The sequence below is a fragment of the Harpia harpyja genome, chromosome 4 (genome assembly GCF_026419915.1).
Source record: "Harpia harpyja isolate bHarHar1 chromosome 4, bHarHar1 primary haplotype, whole genome shotgun sequence".
NCBI lineage: Eukaryota > Metazoa > Chordata > Aves > Accipitriformes > Accipitridae > Harpia > Harpia harpyja.
Window position 1 is genome coordinate 34,546,279 of NC_068943.1, and position 21,810 is coordinate 34,568,088.

General features: G+C 37.5%; 1 protein-coding gene across 9 annotated transcripts in view; it reads right to left on the reverse strand.

Moving 5' to 3' along the window:
* Positions 1–21,810, reverse strand: part of COG6 (component of oligomeric golgi complex 6) — a 61,627-nt gene that overhangs the window by 14,551 nt on the left and 25,266 nt on the right. For all 9 annotated transcript variants that reach the window (XM_052786226.1, XM_052786220.1, XM_052786222.1 and 6 more), the window contains 6 exons: positions 21,665–21,756; positions 17,245–17,309; positions 13,077–13,168; positions 11,260–11,377; positions 1,344–1,475; positions 639–806 (listed from right to left, as the gene is read on the reverse strand). In XM_052786226.1, coding sequence (XP_052642186.1) covers positions 639–806; positions 1,344–1,475; positions 11,260–11,377; positions 13,077–13,168; positions 17,245–17,309; positions 21,665–21,756 — 667 coding nt within the window. The remainder of the gene's footprint in view (positions 1–638; positions 807–1,343; positions 1,476–11,259; positions 11,378–13,076; positions 13,169–17,244; positions 17,310–21,664; positions 21,757–21,810) is intronic.

Genomic DNA, 21,810 nt, shown 5'->3' on the forward strand with positions numbered 1-21,810 from the left:
CCCAGCTCCAAAACCTCTCCTGAGATATATTGCAGAGATGTTCATGTAGCAAAACTATAAACGGGCAGTGCCTGTTTTCCCAAGTCAATGGTTTATAAACTACATTTCCGTTTCAAAATGGTACCACATATGAACTACTATCTTGGCACGTTAGGTGAAACCAAACGAATGAGAAAAGAAAGGTAGAAAGAAGGACTAAAGTAGTAACTTCAGCTATACTATATTCTAGTATAAACTAGATGATGATCTAGTATTAACTCTGTGACGGAATACAATCAGCCATTTGACTGTTTGAGCTTTCAACTCCCATTTACTTCTCACACAGTTTGCAGATAAATATTAGAATGGTTAGAATAACGAAAATGTTCACTGATAAAGGTTTATCTGCAATTAAACCAAACCAAACCAAATCTTCTAATCATTTTTTTGTTTGTTAAAAATGAAAGATGCTATGTACCATAAGCTCCGATACCTACTATTTGCTTATGGTCTCTGATAAGAAGCCCTCTTATCCCATTTCCCTGATTTAGAATTGACCCAAAGCCAACATTATCAAAGATAAATACATTCACATTACAACTTATAGTCTGCAAAAAACAGTAATAAGTTAATTTTCTTTTGGGGCTGTTAAAGCTTACCTGAAACTGTAACATTTCTAGACGCTTGTCAGTGAATTCAAAGAGAGCCAAAGTAGTCTTCATCATATAAAGTGAATTTACCATGAAGGTTGCCATATCAGCTGTGCCCAAATTACTAGCAGACATAGTACACATCTGTAACAACGGATCTAGCACACAAGACAGAACCTAAAATAGCAAACACACAGAAAACAGGGAGGGGAGGGAGGAAATCATGTCACGCGAGGCTTCTAAGCTCATTCTGTCTCTATCATGTATTTATTCCCCAAAGCAGAATAAAGAGAAATGAGAGTTTCCAACTGTGAAAGCAGCTTTCTACTGGATTTGTCAGCAGGTGATCAGCTACCATAGTGATGGGGAAAGTATAAAAAACTGAGAAGAACAGATTCCAACCTAGCAGGAGGAAGAGTAACCCAGATTAGATAATTGGCAATTGTGCAATCTTGAGGGTGTATTTACTTAATGGAGTAGTAATTGGATAACAGAATCTAGATACTGCATTAAGAGTAGCACTCCATACTGTACTGTAATTACCCACTTTGTTAGTCACCCTCTTATTCACATTACAAACTCGGGTTTGGTGGGAAGCTCCAAAGCGGGACCGGACAAAAAGACTAATGTTTCACCCATCTTTTGTGTACCGAGACTAACTTACACATACTTTTTTTTTTCCCTCCTCTTCCAAGCAGTCAAACATTCTTATACCTGCACAAAGTCAGCTTGACGGGCATCCAGTGGAACAACAGATGAGTCATGAGATGCTAGAACCTCCCGTAGCAAGTTAAGTGTCTGATTTAGTGCAGAGCTTGGGCCAAGATCAGGAGGTGGGAGTTCAACCTGAAGAACAAGATTATCTGTTTGTGGGGTTTTTTAATTTAATTTACAGCAAACACCATCCAATGTTAGCACAAATGCAACCAGCTAATAATAAAATTACATATAGCCATACAGAGAAGAACTTTAATTTGACACTGGACAAATCTAGCGTGTTTCAGACAATAATTGCCTGCAACTTTCAGCATAACCATTCCGTTCAGTGACAAACGAGCAAAACTGAATTTCTCCTTTCATTCAGACTATGCCTATTTTACAATCTAGAGAAACGCAAACAGTACTGGTTTTGGTAGTAAAAAAAATACATTTGCTAGATTAGGTGCCAAAGAATAGCCACATTGTTGGCACCACTGAGTTTGCTTTGAGCAGGACCTCCTGTAAACACTCCAGAACCTAGTGCAGGCAGAGCTCTGGGCTATCAGGGCCGTACTGCAACAGCTGAATGAAGTAATCTTCTTGACAAGGCTGCACAGCCCCTATCATGCTAAGTATGAGAGCTGCAGTCACAGATGCAACCGTCTTAATCCTATCAAGTTTGTACCTTAAATTACCAGTACACAAATGAACTGTGCACAGGCTAACTCAAGTACACATACATAAACTGCAACAATACTGCAAGAACTGGAATGCAGGCCTACCTCAAAGATGAGAAGTAGGAATTGCAGATGTTTAGAAAACAGAAGAAAAGTTTGTAAATCTCAGAGAAAAACACACACTTTCTGAGTCAAATTATGAAAAGTTGGAGCACCTGAAGTGGACTGAAATTCTATGCTATTTTTAACACAGGCTCACATACTTTAGCCCTTCTTTGTAACAGGCAAATACCCATTAAACACTTCATAAAACGTTTATACAATACAAAACCTAGCACAACTCTTTTTCCCAACCCACATTCCTCAGGCTCCACTCCAAACGTAGTTGCACCTTCTTATCTTCAGTGCTGCCTCAGATGGGCTTCCTGCTGCCTCCAGACCCTTCCTAGAGCCCAGGCTGCTGGCCTCGTTCCCTTCTGCCAAAAATCCTCTTCCCACCTTCCTGTACCCTGCCTGTCCACGGGCAAACACAGGTCCGGCTGGATCACGCGGGAGTAAGGAGACCCCCAGCAATACAGAGTAAGTGCGCGCTCCAAGGCATCATCTCCTCCCAGAAGGATGCAGGGAGAACTAAACTTGGCCTGGCCGGGAACTCACTCGAGGCGTCTGGGTGCAGCAGAGTGAGGCAGAGTGCACTTCTGCAACGCTCTTAAGACTCCAGCTCAACAAGGAAAGAAGGCAGTTTTGGATGGACCCCCAAGCCACAGGCAACATGCTCCATACCTTCCCAAACGAGAACTACTGATTAATAGCATAGTAACATACATGCCTGAGTCTCCAAGGAAGAAAAAAAAAAAAACAAAAAACATCAAAGGGGCAGAGGCTGATGGCCAAAGGAAGCAAGGAGGAGAGCGTAACAGGCAGTTTCGGAGTGAGCCATTTCAGAGCCTTCTGGAAATGAGTCTGCACCTAATGGACATGCCACTAGAGAAGGAAGAAACAACTCTCTCTTTGGAGCCAGGCCCAGCTTTCACACTGCGTGTGTTTTGAAACATTTGAGATATCGTACATGTCCCCACACTGTTACCAAGACAGATCAAACAAAAACTTTTTTGCATCCTTCTGAATACAAAGTGTTCCTCTATTCTCACTTTCCAAGAGACAGTATACTGAATTCAAGGAACTAATGGAAACTAAAATCTAATAGGTTCAGAGAACAGTTGTTGTTCAGCCTAAGCAGTCTTGAAAGCATAAAACAAATATTCTAGCAATGAAGTAACAGCAATTAAGAAAGAGGCACTTATTCAGTGCTGATTAGTAGTAAAGTTTACTGAAATTTACAGCACTGAGTGACTTTCTTCTTGTTTATTCTTGTTATTATTAGCATTATTGATTGTGCCCTGGACACACTGTTCTCAGGCCTGAACTGGACCGTGTTCAGGGATATTTTGGCATTAATTTGAGACTAGAGTTTGATGGGGTTTTCACTTCTAACACACACATAGACCATGGCAATGACTATTTCAGGCTTCTTTGCACAGAATTTTTGTCTCCTGAAGTAGCCGATGGTCAGAAACTTCTAAATTAGCGTCATCTTTCATTTAATCTGTTCTTTTAAAGTCTACTGTCTTCTAGATGGGAGCAAGGAACATTATGGAAGAAGAAAACAGGGCAAGGAAAAAAGGTTTAGATCATTAGATTCTATTGGGGTTAGCTTGAAATTCCTGACTACTGCAGTCGATGCAGAATTATCAGTAAGTGGAAGAAAAATTTAAGCAGTGCTATATTCATTTTGAAAATTCTAACTCTTTGCACACGAATGTAGGCTGGGGGTTTTTTCAGAATTGAAAAGGAAAATTTTAAAACAGACATATCTAATTTATAGAGCAACCTACCGACTCCAGTTCATGAGATCTAAATCACTATTCTAATAAAAAAATTGATGCCTGAAATGTTTTACGTGCACTAAAAGATTATTACAATCGATCCTATTTCCAGAAAAATAGATTTGAAATACATGCTGAATTCTACTTTTGAAGTACCTACTTAAGATGCAAGCTAGACAGGAGCTAACTAAAAAATTATCAGAGAAGTTCTGTAGCAGCTAGTTCAACAGCATTAAAACATACTCTAACACAGTATTAAGTGTCTAATCAGTTACAACCAGCAGTTCAGTCATGCAGAAATGAGGCCAACCAGCTGTTCAGCCTTTCAAAGAAAACAAGAAGAAATTCCCAATTTTTAAAATTCAATATACAAAACTGAAACAAATTCTCCTAAAATTACAACGGACACTAAAAGCTGTACATAAGGTTTAGTATAAAAGTTTGTATCTTCATTTAAAGTTCTGCGTATCAATCAGTGGGGATTAATTACTAAGCCAGTAATCTTCCTCCAAATATACAACCCAGAGCAGGCTTCTCTGTCTATGAGAGCAAGTAGCTCAAAGGCTGTCTTGAAGGACTTAAACAGCAAAGGAAAATACAGGAAAAAGAACAGGGAGTGTCAACAATCAAGAAGAGAGTGCATGTATGTTTATGTTTCCCTTTCTCATTTACGAAGAAGGTTAAATGGAAAAAAAAAAAGTGCAATTTTTGTTCCTATTAAATACAGTTAATTCTGTTAAGGACTGGAGCCGATATTAAGGAGAGCAGCTTTGTTAGAAGTTCATATGTGCACCTGCAAATACTGAAAATACTGTATAGGCAAGCAATCAAAACTATTTATATACTATCCTACTTGAACATTAGAAAGTTAATGGTACAGAAAGACATGGACATAGTGGAGTGAGTCGAGCAAAGGGCCACAAAGTTCATGAAGGGACTGGAGTATCTCCTCCACAGGAAGCTGTGTTCAGCCCAGAGAAGAGAAGGCTCAGGGGCGCTGTTATCAATGTATATAAATACCTTATGGGAGGGATACAGAAGAGGGAGACAGGCTCTTCTCAGTGGTGTCAGTGGCAGGTCAAGAGGCAATGGGCACAGATTGAAACACAGGAAAACAATTTTTTACTGTGAGGTTGGTCAAACACTGGAGACAATTGCACAGTGAGGTTGTGGAGTCTCGATCCTTGGAGACATTCAAAACTCAACTGGAACCAGTCCTGGGCAGCCTGCTGTAGCTGACACTCTTTGAGCAAGATGGTCAGACTAGATAATCTCCAGAGGTTCCAGCTGACCTCCTCCATTCTGCAATTCTGTGATACTAGTATTAAATAAAACAAGACGGTAATTTAAAACACAGAACTCCTCAGAGAAAGCCCTGCTCAGAGTGACAAACAAAAGGTTGGTGGCTTTTTGAAGGGCCTAATCAGCTTCTAACAGAGTCTTTTTGGAAACCTCACTGGCAGAGGGTGGAGACAAAGCACTACAGACATGCAACCTTGTAAAAAGGTATCTGGATATTTCATCCTGTCAGTTACAACTGGGTAGTGTCAACTACAGAAGTTCATTCTACAAATTTCACCATAGCAGCAGTCTAAGAAACTTGAGTGCACATGTACCAGAGCAGCTTCAAAGCAGCTGTCCTAAGCTCTTTTAAGCCCTGTTAAGATCCTACAGAGATCACCGTGGGTTCCACAGTAGAATGCCTAATGGCATGCTTTTCTTTTCAGCTATGAAGTTGGTCTTGAAAGAAAAGACAACATAAAAATTCTTGCTAACGTTGTTTTGTTCACATGGATCCATTCAGACCACAACATCAACCAGTACCATTTCATCTGTCCCCCATCTGGTTTCCCATAAACCTAACAGGTTTCATTCTGACAGGAACCAAATTATGAGGGAGAAGTTACAGTTATTCCCATGCTATGGTCTAATACTTCTCCAACTGACAAACTTAACAGATAATGCAATCGTAACATTTAATTTGCATACATCTACTCTAAAAAGAACAGCATTAAGGAATAACAATCCCAAAGCTTGATTTGGGGTACCCTACTAATAGTCTTCTAACAGCTCAGACAGCAGATGATAGGTTAGTTTGGCATAATATCTCTTTAGAACCCTTATGATAACTCTCATTCCATTTAATTCAATGTTTGTAATTATTCTTTCCTTTAATAATTTTCTGGAGTACTACTGAAGCCAGAGTAAGGACAGCTGTGCTTGAAACTTCCCACTCTCTAAATGTATTAGCTGGTCCAATAAAACACACTGGCATAGGTTAGCCTAACAGGCTTCTTAAAATGCCTCACCAGCAGACTTATGATTTTAAATGACAATTCTCTCAATATGAGAGAACTGAAAGAGCAGTCCATCCACTCCAGTGCATTAGGCGCTTTGAACTTTGCTTCCAGTTTCATTAGAACAGTTTCTGTTGTTCTGATAATTATTTTCATTTACTATTTTCTCCTGGATTTATGATCATCTGTAAAATGGTAATCTATACCAGGCTGTTCTTAGTTAGATCCGGACAGTAACACAAGAAGAATCCCAAATCCCTAAACATTTGATTTATTCGCACAGGGTCAAAAGAAACCTAAAAGGATACACAAGGACTGAACCGACAGTTCTCAACTGCTTTACTAGCATGGCTGCTAGACCCATGGCTGGGTCCAGGAGAGCTAAAAAGAAACAAATACAAACATGATTTTTCAGCGCAGGGACATGAATGCTGGCCAAAAAACATTCCAGTTGAACCGACAACTAGAACAAACCAATTGTTACCAGAGCTAGAAAGCACTGGCAAGACTGCCCAACACTGCCTCTGAAGGGTAAGAGCCCATACGACCATGCAAAGGAGAGACAGTGTTTGCAGTAAAAGCTGATGCACTGAACCTTCAGTGACACAGGAGAAGGGTGGTGATGCACAGCTTCTATATGATGTCAGTGTTGAGCTCTACGATGACCTGAGAATCTCAAAGCTGTGAATGGCATTTTAAACCCTGAAAACAAAATGGATTTGCAATGACTCTGTCACCAAGCTTCACATCAGGTTTCACGGAGTATTGGAGCCAAAGAGCTTCTCTTGTGTATTGCCTTTCTTTGATAACAACGGACTTACTTTCAGTCAGTATGCTGAATATTTCTGTCACATAGATTTCAGATGGTAGAGAGCTACCCAAGAAGTGTGAATGAGAACACCATAAAAACGGTTTCTCAGACTGAAGAGTCTAAAGTTGTGAGAACTGCTGACTACCTTATTTTCAGATTACAACCAGTAAAGTGCTTCTGAGCAAGCCAGTAAGTACTCTGAAGTAACCAGGGATTTCCCTGTATCATTTACACTGATGGCCTGACAACCAAGAGGGAGAATCCTGATCTGAGACTGCTTGTAAGTTTCCAAGGAGCTCCATGCTTGTGACACTCCTTATGTAATATGGGACTCTTCACAAAAATAGATGTGAAGAGGAAGCTAGTTTTTTGTCCTAGAAAGAACAGCCTCAAGTCTCAGTTTCCCATTGCGCTTCAGAAATTAATCCCAGGCAGTTTGAAGGCAATGCTCAACTCAGCATAGTCAATAACCTAGGGAATTAAATTGTCTTTGCTGATGAGGACATCAAACTACCGTCCTGTCATTCCTCCACATCCAAAGGAAGGGATCTTGAGGAGTTAGCATATTTAATGAAACCTGCTTTGTCTAAAAAAGTTCCAAACTAGCTATACTTAAGAGAAAGATTTGCTTAGATACTATTCTGGTCTATCAACTACTAGATAAACGATAGATATTAAAAAAGCATACCACAGCAAGACACAGTAACACACCAGTGTTTCTAGACAGTTCTCCCCCACTACAGCACAAGAGAATTTGAACAGGGCTAAAGAGATTCCTGTCAAGTCACAAAGTCACTGGTAATTATGACTAAGTCTTCTGGAATTTTGTAGCTGCAAACAGCAATTAAGAAAACACTTAAATTCTCTCTAAATTAAATAAAAATTGTAGAACTGATTTCCATTCAGAGTTTCTTGCTTAAGATTTTCAGATTATCAGCAGCAACTGATGACACTAAGGGAATACTATCAGTAAAATGGTGTAACTCACACAGGCTATATTCTCCACTTTCTAATGATCTAAACAAAAGAGGCACTTAAGTTTATAGAAATAAAAATATTTTTTAAGAACATCCTATTTTTATTTTAATCTATTTCCAAAGTTATTTAAATTGCCTTAAGAATCGTATCTTAACCGAAGTACTAGACAGCTGATATTCTTTTAAACAGGCTTATCAATGCCTTAAGATGCAATATATAAGCAGAAATAAGGAACCATGATTTCCAGATTGTCCAAGTGAAAAGTAATTTACTAATTTTACAAGTGAGTATTCTCTTTGTGCATAACAGGAGCAGCAACGAAGCCTTTGCAATTGCATATGTAAGCACAAAGGGTCTGTTTTCTAGTGCTTAATCTTCTCTGAAAATAAAAAAAATTCTGGAAGCAGTTGCAGTGCATACATAGTTAGCAAAAAGCTGGTAAAAAGGTTGGCATATGAAAAGAGTCCTACTAATACACAATTTTGGTCTGAACACACATTAATAAAAAGGATGATAAAAAGCAACCTTGAGATTCCTCAAAATGTAAAAGCATTGTGACATTCGTTACTAAATTAATGAAGACATATGAAAAGGCGTAAAAGCTGGTTATCTGTATATTAACACACAATAAACCAAGTAACAGGAGAATTAAATTTGTGATAAAATGGGGTCTTTATCTCATGGAAACTAATGTTTCTCTCAGTGTAATTCAGCCTATTAATTTTGTATTTTTTGTGAAGTAAAACTAATTTCAGTCATGAGGAGATAAGACATCATTCTATCAATACAGTAGTACACTCATAAAAAGAAATAACATAAGGTGCTTCAAAGGACTGTCTAAAACTCTGAGTCACAAGAACTACACATCAGTACAGTAAGACTCCTTCTCACCCATAGTTACCTCCTTGTTAACTCCTGAAGCAGACATTAATAAATAACGGTGGATGCCTCTGTTACTCACATATCTAACCCTCTTCCAAGTCTCTTTAAGCTTTTGACATCAATTATATCCTGAGGAAAGACCTTCATAGGGCACATATGCAGTGTAAAATTTCCAATGTCTCAGGTTTAACTTACAAAATGTGTTCATGAGAAAGAGCAATACTATCATCTTTTTACATTACATGGTATCCTCGGTATGCCATTCATTATTTGTAATAAGGTGCCACTGAAGGTGGCAGTGCAATCACTGCCTGCCTTCATTTAACATCAGCAAAACCAAATTCAACTCCTTTATAAAACAATGGCAGCATCTAGAGCCAGTTACATCCAGGCTGGGGGCTGGCTGAAGGGGAACTAAGAGGGTGAAGACAATTATACAACCTTCCCATAGTGACAATACAAAGAACACATGCTACAAACTGGGGGATCACAATTCCTTTATCACTCCTCCTTCTGAATTCTACTCATGTCCAAACTGAAAATGGCACATCACCCAAACCAAAAGTACAAAGATTTTTAATTATGTAAGTAGAAAAATTATGCTGGATCCTGTTTGAGTACAGATGTAAGACCCAGCAGGATAAATGCAACAGAGCTAAATACAACAGAGATGAATACAGAGCTGTCTTACAGTTTCAGGCCAAGAAAATTTCTTTTCTTAAGCACTACTTTGTTTGCACATTCTTTGTAAGTAAAGAGCAGTCATGTATTTTTGCTAAGGTCCATCACTGGTTTCTCTTCATAAAAGGAAAAAGTACACAGACTATTTTCTTTTTGCTTACATATTAAGAAATAAAATGTTTTGAGGAATTCACATACAGCTAGTGTATGCCCATAGCAAGCCATAAGCTTTATTTAATTTTTTTTGGTAAATTCATACTATTCTTGTCCATTGTATGTTTTATGAACTCAAGCTTTAACCGACCCTTGAAGAAGCATTAGTAGCAGAGGAACTACTATTCTGATGACACTGCTTTCAAATGGAAATACCCCATGACAACAATGTACTGAGTGGACTTCAGTAGTATGAACTGTGGGTGGTAGCAACTAAGGAGTCATCTATGAACGAATGAAACCACTGAAAGGAGTCACTGGGATATACGGAAGGGAAGATGAGGAACAACAACTGTTCCTTTGAGAAAGCCATTCCTCAACCCTTGCAGAAAGACAGGAAATTGGTGTAAGATGCAAGGTGTGCAGAATGAGAAAACTACTTTGAGTTCACAGAACAACACTCACCAAACTCAGAAAATCCCACTGAATGGCTGGTGAACTACAAGGCTTTGCACAAAGAACAGTTTCTGTAAAACTTCATATTTTTTGCATTTTTCTTGTAAGTTAAATACAAATAATTTAGAAATACACTTACAAAGCTTCGCTGTTTGTTTTTCGTTTTTTTTTTAACTGGAAAAAACAGTAATGTGAGGGCTTTGTTGAACTCTGGGGTTGTGCAGTAACTAGGAAAAAAGAAAGGCATTCCTTCTTGGCTTTAGGGCCTAGTCAACTCATCACAGCTCAGACAGAGATGCTGGATGAAGATCAGATCCCTAGGAAATGGAAAGGGAAGCATAGCCTAACAATTTTCTTTGACTTTGCTTAGATTTTAGAAAGGTGAGATTTAATGGGCGGATCCACCAACAGCAACATGATATGAATACAGCAGGGAAAAATTTAAAAAAAACCTATTCGTTACTGAATAATGGGAAGTTCACTGCAATGCAATTCAAAGCACTCAACAGAAAAAGAAAAGATACCAGGAAAGTGAGCTGGCTTAGGTACAGTTGTTTGGTATAACAAATGCATATTCTGTTTTTAACGGCAGCAATGTTGATGTGGTAAAACTATTTTTATAAAAGACAGAAAAGCCCAAGTTTTGTTTTTACTTAGCTTACCATTTTGGGATACACTTCATAACTTCAAGAAAGGAATTATGCACATGAGTAATTAACTACTGATCTGATGATGCATTAATACAAATTATCTAGCTCAATCAGCTGACTTTGCTATATTGCACTTAGGGAAATTTCCTAATTTTTTTGCTTCTCAAAAATATGTAAAGTGCTTAAAAAAATAAAAAAAAATATGTAAACTGCTCTGTAAACAAACACCGCTAACAACAGTATTTTAGCCGTATTTTCACAAAAAGAAAACTATTAAGAGAATTAAAACATAGACAGGAAGTTTTTAATGTAGTTCCATAGCTAAAATATAGAAACTACAAAAATTCAGTTTTAGGAAAAGTTGACATATAAAACAGCTATTCATCTAATAATCTTACTAGACAAAAGGGAAATGAAAGTGTATTTTGAAACCTGAAAGCTGTATGATTTTGAAACAAACCTTGTCCATTAGTTTACTTGCATGAAGACTCAGGCTATTAAAGAATATCTTCTTGCTCAACAAATGCATTTCTTCAATTGTTGTCAACAGTGTGGCTGCACTGTTTCCTACAATACCACTGAAAACAAAATTAAGGTTAATTAAATAATTTGAAGCAGGGGGGAACGTGACAGAGTCAGATACTTTAGACAGCATTTCAAATACAATTTGCTTCAAAGTTGAAATTTACAACAAATAATTGCAAGGAACAGTTTTCCGTATTAGCTGAGAGATTCAGTCATAAGATGACTGAGAACAAGCACTATCAACTATGTCACTAAGCAGATACTAGGTACAGGCTATCTGAAACTTTGCACAAACTTTTTAGTAGAATTCTAAAATTCACTGGATTTTTGTTTTGTTATTCTGTAAATCTACTTCTGTTATAGAAAACAGATTATGTAAACAAAAAGGCTTGATAACTATTCCGTCATACTGTCCTTTAGGGATAGTATCATCTCTCTTCTTTTTTCATTGCGATGTTATGCATCTCCAAAAATACAAGAATTCATGCCTTGCTATTCCAAGTGTCAATCTATTATACTTAGCATGAATGCCACATAAACCTTAAATGGCACTACATGACTATGCTCCTCTCACAGATATACCTTCCATCTAAAGTAAAAGCACTTTTAAGCTACAAAAATGGCAGTAAAAATTCATTGCATCGCAATAGGACTAATTTAAACTTGTAGCTTGATTTTCAGATTATAATCTTGTTGCATTTAATAGAAGATTTCTCAAATTGCATTTTCCCTTCATTAGCCAGGTGCACTTCCTCTATACAGAGGGAATTATTCAGCTGACAGAAGGTTCTTCAGTGGTCTTTAAACATTGTATCATTAGCAAGACAGAAAGCAAGAGATAAGACTACCTAAGACATTCCATTTTAACATCACATTTTCAATTGCACTAAGCTTTATAACCACTGGGAAACACAAACTTTGGAGACAGAAAAATGACAGCAAAAATATTTCAGCTTTTTTGACAATAAAATTAGGAATAGGTCTTATGTGTGTTCTACCATAGACTTGCAGTGCCATCAGAACTGAAGATTTTAAATGTAGTGGGAGCTGCCCAAGAACCACTTATCCCAGTCTGCGCAATATCTAATATCTAAATGTCTTTTCAGACAGAAAAGCTCAAGTAGTAATATTAGGGATTCAAATTCTCAGCAGTTCAGTCCAGGGCTGTGGAGGAAGATTTTTCTGCTCCTGCTGTTTCTAACCAATATAAACTACTGCAAATGCCACAATGTATAAAACCCCTGGTTCTGGCTTTTCTCCAGTTTCTGTGTTCCTGGTGGCATCTGGAAGGTTGGAAGGTGATTGCTGCACCTTCAACAGCAAGATACAGAATGAGGCAAGCACCTTCCCAATAGAAAAATGCAAGTGCATAATTAGAAAAAGTGATACCAAAACATAGTTGTTTAAGGAAGAAAAGGAAAACTGAATTTCTAGAAATAATTTAATTCTGGCATTTTCTCAAAGGGGACTTGACTTTGTCATCTTAAATGTTTTGTGTAGCTTTTTTGTATACTATTTGTATCTACACAGAACAATAAAGTTTCTGTGGCAAATTGATGCTATATTCCAAAGCAGATTCCATATGAATTGAGGAATGACAACAGATAAATGGCATCTGCTTGACATCATGCACATTTCTCCTTGATTCCATAGTACAAACTAAGCCACAAAAATACTCTTTTTGCTATATTAATCTTTATATATACAATTAAAAAAAAAGACATCTTTAACATACTTTGCAATTCTGCGTACCTGATTGTATGATGGTAGAACTTGAGAAGATTAGAAATCTTGTACAGTAAAACTGCTCCTGGCTCGGCAACAATCACCTGCTCAATTCTAACCTGCAGAATAAAGAAATGTAAGCATCCTTCAGTTCATACATTTCAAAAGCCAACCTCTATGACTTTATATGCAATATATGTCTGATTTCTGAAAAATAAATTTAACCAGAAATAAATTTAGAAAGAGAATGTCCAGTTAACTATAGCATTCTGCTTGAACCAAAGTGCTTCTTGGTTGCCAAGCCTCTGGGTAGAAAAAAAGCATGTGTATGTATTCTTAAAAAACCAAACCAAACCAAAACAAACCCCCAAACCATTTCCCTATAGATTTTTGTTGCAACTTGTTATTGAAAATTTCAAAATAATGAGATCATTTGATGGATTAATACCAGTACATACTGGAATTCTCCCCAGCACTGAATAGCAAGAATAGCTGCAAAGCTGCAAGATCCCTAAACTACAACAGCTGATCATTAGCATCATGCAGCAATTCAGAACATCCAAAGTATTAGGTGTTTTACCCAAAAGACAAAATTTCACCTGGATTAATCTCCTTCACTTAAAGGAGAGATTATATACCTCCCACTGGTATTTAATTAGATATATTTATAACTAATGACCAGCTATGTTGACTGCACCTCAAGCGGGAAATACTGGCTACACAGACCAAAACAGTGTGACTGTCTTTGTAGCTGGGACAGTTGATGTCTCGTCTCCATGGTACACACAGGGTCAATCCACTCATAAAAGGCTGCCCCAGGGTCAATCTTCGGGCACTTATGAAGCAGAGATAGACAGTGACTTATCACTGCCCTGTTCTCCCACGTGCCTGTGTGTGAAAGGGCTACACACAGATCACCAGCCACCACCCGCTCTCCCAAGTTATTTGTCCGCTGTTGAAGGGAGCACGATGTGCAGCAATGCCTTCTTGGCAGAGCCAGCTGCAGGGAGAATTAACTAAGATCATGCTTCCTCAATGCTTTCCCTTTGCATCTAAAGCAGAGACCAAAACCAAAGAATAATTTTTGACTTATTCACAATGCTCAATGCATGAAGTTAATTTCAATACTCAGGTGAATTTTGCTCTTCAATGCATATGTATATACAAAGGTATATATACAAATACCTGTCTCCAATGTTGCATAAAAGGTCATTTGCGCACGGATACTGAGTATAGTCTAGGCGTACAGCAAAAGAGAATAAGAAAGGCAGGGGAAAAAGAGGAAAATCAAAATATTGACCAAAAAAAAAAAGCAATAACTAAAAATAAAGAAAAAAATCAAGAACTAGGAAAAGACAGAATAGGCAGAAGGAGAGAAAAAAACCCAAAAGATTTTAGGGTTAGGAAACAAAAATGAGAATTAAAAAAAATAAAGTAGGAAAAGAAGCATTGCTGCTTCCCATACAGAAGACTTCACTGCACAGGAGAACCAAAATTTGCAAGTGACTAAACCAAACCTGCTCATGGAAGTCCTGGACTTACAGCTCTTACCATTTCTTAATGCTATGTGTCCTGTAGTCAGCTGACCATAAAAGACTATCTGAAGTCTACATTAAGGCATCAAAAACATTTTGTTAGTTTTGACCTCATCTTAAGTGCTACGGAAAAGATGAGGACCTTAATTTAAATTTTATAAGGTCCTCCTACTTCCATCTGAAATGAGAGGCCTGCGGTAAGATCTACTAGTGAGTACTCAAGATTCACTTGGATGCCTAAAACTCAAACCAACTATCAGTAAGAACTGTGGACAATTTATACTGCATATGAGCATAATCCTTCTTCAAAAGTAAGGAAACTGTATCATATTGCACATTCACATGGAAAGGCATAAACCAGTAAGAAAATTCTACATAATTCTGTAAGTAAAACTGCTCATGGAAATTCTATGACTAGGCTTTTATCAGGCTATTTTGTACTTCAGCATCAACTCAAAATGACAGGTTTGCAAACATCAGCAGAAATCCACTAGAAAAGCAGTATACTGTGGTGCCACACAACTACAACAAAGAGTGCTCCCCCTGAAATTAATGCAGTTATTTTTCTTATTGTGGACAATCTTCAGGAAGAACAATGAGAAGAAAAGAATTCTCCAAACTGAGCCTATTTTTGTTGTTCCTTTCAACACGATGGCTGCAATTATGTAACTGCATTGTATGAAGGCTTTTCCGCTTGGGGGTTTTGGTTTTTCTTTTTTTTTTTTTTTTTTTTTTTTTTTTTTTTTTTGCTATGGAAGATTTCCCCAGGGGAAACAGTAAGTACTGCATATTTTACGTTGGGAAGTCTAGACTGGCGGTGAATTAACATAAGTTGCATTCTATTAAAATACAGAATACAAGGGGAAGTCTTTAATTGTTCTTTTAGTTTTTTTCATTTTTATTAGCACAGTAACTAACTACCAACAATATTTGGGAGGATATTTCTACAGATAGCAGAAGTACACAAGTGTAAAGAGTTTTGCAATCAAAATGGAAGATATTCTGTACCAAACTGTACAAATCGTAAGTACTCAAATGAAGACCAAAACTCTCTCTGACTTACACAAAGGTTTGGTTCTATCCCTAATTACTTTGTTGGAATGCACAGAAATACTGAACGCAAACATCGGCATTCAGTATTAACAGAACCAAAGCATGCAAGAAGAACACAGGAAAAAAAAAAAGCTGTGGTAATAGTTTGTTTGTCTAATACGAAAGGTGTTTTTCAACAGGTCAAAAACTAAAGGGTGTGAAGGATGATCCTAATTCTACAGCAACAGGCACAAACTGAAACACAGGAGGTTCTGCCTGAACATCAGGAAACACTTTTTTACTGCGAGGGTGACTGAGCACTGGCATAAGTTGCCCAGAAAGGCTGTGGTGTCTCCATCCTTGGAGATACTCACAAGCCATCTGGACACAGTCGTGGCAACCAGCTCTAGGTGGCCCTGCTTGAGCAGGGGGGTTGGACCAGAAGATCTCCAGGGGTCCCTACCAACCTCAACCCTCCTGTGATTCTGTGACATTCTAAATGGCACACTTCCTTGATTTTTACCTCTCTTCAGACCTTATCTGTTTCTTATCAGGAACTTACATATAGTATTCAGAACCTACCTGTTAACATTTAAGACTAAGTATTTGGCAACTGGACACAGTTGTTATAGCTACAGCATCCTAAGAGAAATTTATTATAACAGTATTTAGTACAATAGATTTTTACTTTAGAAACACTTGGATTTATACACTGCACGGTCAGGCAATTATTGGTATCAGCTTCATCACCCTGATTATTTTATTTTGTGCTTATTTGAAGCACATCCAATAAATAAGACAATCAATAATTTGATGGATCATTATTAATGATTTCTATCAAATGGGTCCCCTAAACTGACTAAGGCTGTAGCTTGAAAAAAGACAACCGTGGAGGGATGCAACAAAAATACAGCAAATCAGGGTAGCATAAAGATGGTAAGTAGGAAACAATTTTTCATGGTCTCTTTCAATACAAAAGCTGGAGTTATTAACCAAAAGAAGAACAAAAGGAGCTGGCTTTTCACACAGCACGCAGTTAAACTGCACACTTCCCTGCTGCAGGATATGTTGTGAACACCAGCATTTTATGTCAACTTGACGTATTCATGCGAGAAAAATCTATTGAGGTCTATTAAATACAAAGACAGTAGCTATGGCTCAGTAAGTCCATAGTACGTCCACAAACCCGTGAGGAAACAATTCTACAGAAGTATCATGACACAACTGCATAACCTGTACACTCTTCCCTAAGCATATGCTAATGGTCACTATGAAAAACAAGGTAGTAAATTAAACTGATTTTTCATTTGACCCACTACTGCCATTCCTATATACTTATCCCAAAGCTAAATTTTTGTACATAAGCAATCCTGAACTTAGGAAAAGTAAAATGAAATCAAAATACAGATTTAGTATCCTAGTATCTCTGACTGTATGACTGTTTAAACCAGGTATCTATGAACTATGGAATCTTTAATTTTGAAGGGTTTTATGATTCTCAAAGTTGAGAATCTAATTCTTAACCAAGGGTGATGAAAATACATTGTAGAAATGGGGACAGCTGTTCTGGAAAAACATGACAGAACAATTTTTATATTTAGAATGCTAAGGAAAACAAAATACTTCACCTTCAGAGGCCTGCAGACACCTTCTGTGATGTGCCCAACTACTTCTTGAATATTTTCTTCCACACCTACAGTTAATGCAAACACATGCTAAGATTATGCAAATGTCATTCTCTTTTCTTCAAGACTATAAAACAAATAAACTCCTCCATAAGAAGCATTATGAACTGCATATTCCTTCCTCCACAAGACTAGTTTACACCTCCACTGAACTTCAAATCTAGCCACTAGGAAATAGCTGCATAACAAAACAGAGTCCTGGAGAGTCATTACCTTATGTTACACCATTGCTTCCTAGCACAACATGGTGCCTGGGGATTTCAGGGAGAAGGAGCAAGAGGAAGAATAAACGATATAGCAAGAAACTGTCACAGTAAGGCTCAATATTAGCACTTCATTAAACTAAACAGGAAAACAAAAGGCCAGTGAGATGCTCAAGGGCCAATAGTACATACCATTTTGAAAGGCCTGAACCATAAACACATGTATCTGTCAGCGTTCGGTACTGACGTGCTCATAGCATTGTTACAAATTAAATCACATATGTACCTCCACACTGCTGTATGCTGCACATTAGCAAATACTTCCTCCCCAGCAGCAATTGAAACTCATCTTTCACAGAACTATATACAAAAGAGAATATTGCCCTATCTTATCATGGAACATAAATGAATTGTTGCATGGCAACCAGTACTGTCATAAATCAATCAAACTGAAAGCAACAGATCTTCAAGCTCTCACTTCAGTAACAACTCAGAATAGATTTATGGAGAAAGCAATACTTAATTCTAATTTAAAACTTGTCAACAGGAGTTCATCTTCAGATGGGACCCATGCAATGAACAGTAAACAAACTGACTGTGACATGTGATAGAAATCAGGTGACCTGAAGCTATATTTTGCAGATCTTATTTCAGACTAAAAGAGATTACCTTTGAGAGTAAAAATTATAAAAGATCAGCGATCTGTGCCAATGTCACTTTACACCAAGATACGTGAAAAGCCACATAAGCAGAAACAACTGAATTCAGTGTGGTGGCTGTAAGAATTTCAGCATATTAAATTGGTAAGGTAATAAAAATATGTTTATGTATTTGAGTATTGATATCAAGTAAGAAAGCAAGATTACAAACCACAAGATGTATAGTCTGTTATGCAATGGCTAGCTCCCAGATACACCCTAACAATTTACACATTTCTTAGTAGGAACAGTCACACTTTACTGTTCATCAATATAACAAGCACCTAGCACATATTTGCAATAGTATATCTAGACCAGATTGACTTAAGAACAAGTTGTTGGGTATGAAAGCTTTAGCTGCAAAAATATACAAGTTCAAATACCACAGGACATGGAATTACAATTCTTGATATATGGCAGGCTTGTGCCTTCACATATATTTTCATGTCCAATTAGAATATTTTAGATTCAGCAAACAGTAAAAAGAAATATTCCAGCACAATGGGTTATATAACTGTTGCAAGTATTAGTACGTCACACTGACGTAAAAGAATTATGGAATAAACAATTCTTAGAGACCCAAAATCACTTTCAGAAAACAGTTCATTACTGAAGATACACTTCTGGCTGCCTGCTACACCACCTATCATTTTTCTCTGTGTATCCTTCTATAAGGGACAGATCTTTCTTGGACTTCGTTTGGCTTCTGCTCTCCAGCTGGGTTCCTGTAACTCCATGAAAAATGGGTTTCTACTGCATCTCTTAAACAGAATGCCTGCAATTCTCTCTTCCTTTAAAGTGTAAGGTCTCTGTAAGACTGGAAGGCTCCTGTTAGCCAGAATACCTAAGCTCCAAAGAAGAGAACCAGATGCTTTATGCTTGTCCACTACAACGCAAGATATTTAAACTTTTCTGAATGTGTTTTCAGTGCTTTTTATTAACATTTTTGGTCAGATTAATTTTAAACAGCTAACATTTGCAAGCTTAAAGTTTTAAAATTTTTTAAAAGCTATTCTTGAATGCTTGATTATGGGCTACATAGTTTGTTCTCTTCAAAGTAAAAACTGGGATGGGAACATCCAAAAATGTGGCTTGCACACAGTTTTTCCTCCACTGGGACCAAATCCACCTCTATCTCAGCCATAGCTATACATGTGGCTTTTTTTTTTCTTTTAAGAAAAGGGAAGGTTTTGTGTAGCTGCAATTTACCACGTTCTCCACAGTCCTGAAATAACACAGAGCTTATAGAAGAATTTAAACAGAAATCTGAACTCAGAACAGAGACGCCTGAATTAAAATAATAAAACCTGTTCCATCTGCAAAAAGCTACTCAAGTTGAAATTAAAGTTAAAACATTTGACTGACCTAACTTTAGACCCACAGTTAGATATCTTATCTATAGTAGTCACTTGGGCTCCCTCTATAGGGTATGGAAAAAAACCCCAAACAGTTGCGATGAAAGTCTCCAGAAATGCCTACGTTAGATCTAACTTTTGCTAGGAAGATTTGCCCTCTGGAGATGCAAATCTCCATCATTATCTGTAATGGCAAATAAACAAGATGTCCACTTTTTAAATGGCTATGTGAAATTAACCCAATCTATACTGTAGCCTGCACAACCAAACACCAGAAGACTACGACAGCACAGGGAATTCAACTTGAATCTCTCAGTACCATAGACACTGTACTCACTGATTAGCCACTACCAACTCAGGATCTGTATTTATATAAACCATATAATCTCAAGGTACTTCATAAGGCTGCACTTCCCATAAGTGGTTCTTGTTAAACCCAGTGGTATCCCATTAAGCACTGTTTGGTCTTACGGATCTTATCGCATAACCATCCCTGTCATCAAAAAAATTTCCCAAAGATGCGGAGGAGTAGTTAACAGCCAGCACCTCCCAGGCTTTGTTGCTCCCAGTATGAAGCTAAGAATCCCTCTTTACATTTCTTGAAAACTGTACAACAGTGATGGCAAACCCCTTCCTGGAGAGCTTAGGAAAACGTATTTTTGCTTCAGACAGAAATACTGAATCTCTTGTTTATACTAGTCTCTTGGGGAAAAAGTTTTGGCCCAGTGATTTTTTTGGAACATTTTTCCCTAAAAATTTAGTATCTCTGTATTCTCAAGTAGCTTACTCTGATCTATGGCTTAAATGCTCTAAATATATCTAATTATGTAGTCACAGCACCTCAGCCTGACATCCTACCAGAAGGCCAAGGGATTTAATAGTTAAATAAAGCACTGCACAAAGAGGTGTGAGAATTTCAGAACAGAATGCAGGCCTGGGCAGCAGCAGTAGCCCAGTCTACAGCAGAACCAGATACAGTACATCCTCCATGGGGCCAGCTTTTTCTGAGGGACTCCCCAATTACAGCAGAAGCATCAGACGGTCATCTACATAGAATTGCCATGTCTTTTTCTCTACCATAAAACCATCATGAGGCCTGCTTTCCTGTCTCCCTGAGATACTGTGAGTAAATAATACTAAATTCACTTCTATAGTACGCTGTAATTATAGCTAAAAAACAACAACATCTCTTCAGTTTGATTTACAGCAGTTCCTAAACAACCTCCTTGCTCATATACCGTTAATTAGGAAAGCCAATTAATACTTCCAACAGTAAGGAAAATGAGAATGCATATTCACTTTAAATCCCAGAGCAGGACTCAATTAAAACATACAGTCTGAAGAGCTCACTAGACACAGATCAAATGTAAGTTCTTACAACGAGTTTCTTAAAACTGAGTACACATGCTTAATTTATTAAATAAGCCTTTGGCTGAAGCTATGGACACAAATCATACTACAGCTTCTGCAGGATAAAGGTCTTTAAAGTATAGGTCCAATGTACTTAAAGCAGGGCAAGGGGGCTGAAGAATAAGCATGAGAATCTCTAGTTCTGTTAATGAAGGAAAGCTTTGATACTAATAAGCTTCACGTATCTATGAGCGGCCTACTTTGACCTCTGTAAACCTATATGATGTTACATGACAGAAGAAAATTTCATTTTACTTGTAGCATAGGAGGAAGAGAATTATAGGAAGAAGGAATTATATTTAAAAAATTTACTGAACAAATGAGCAAGGCCTAACAGGAATCCTCAACATACCAATAAGCAACCCTAGGACAATGTTTTCAGAGCGGTATGTATTCATATACACTACAGACAATTCTTGAACTCTCAACTACAGTCTAAAATGTCCCTTTGTAAATTTAGTGTAAATCTATTACAAGCACAGAAAAATGAGAAGAGTGCATTTTGAAATACTCTTCTTCATTAAGGGCTTTCTTCTGGCCAAATGCAACCACCAGCTACTCTGAAATTATTTCTATGAAAATCTAAGCTCAGACTCTCATAACTGAAGCCCACCCTAAGAAATTAATCACACTTTCTGACTTATCACAGATTTACTTTCTATCAGTTCCCAATTTATGTTTTAAAATCTAGTACTACCTTGAATAGTTACAAGCTTTAACATAGCTTCTAGGTGTTCTTTTTCAGAAGCTGTAGCTTGATGCAACCAGGCCAGCATGTCTCCTACGTACCTAAAGACAGAAATTTCTGTGTAAATCAGCAGTTTATGGTGTCAGGGATTCAAA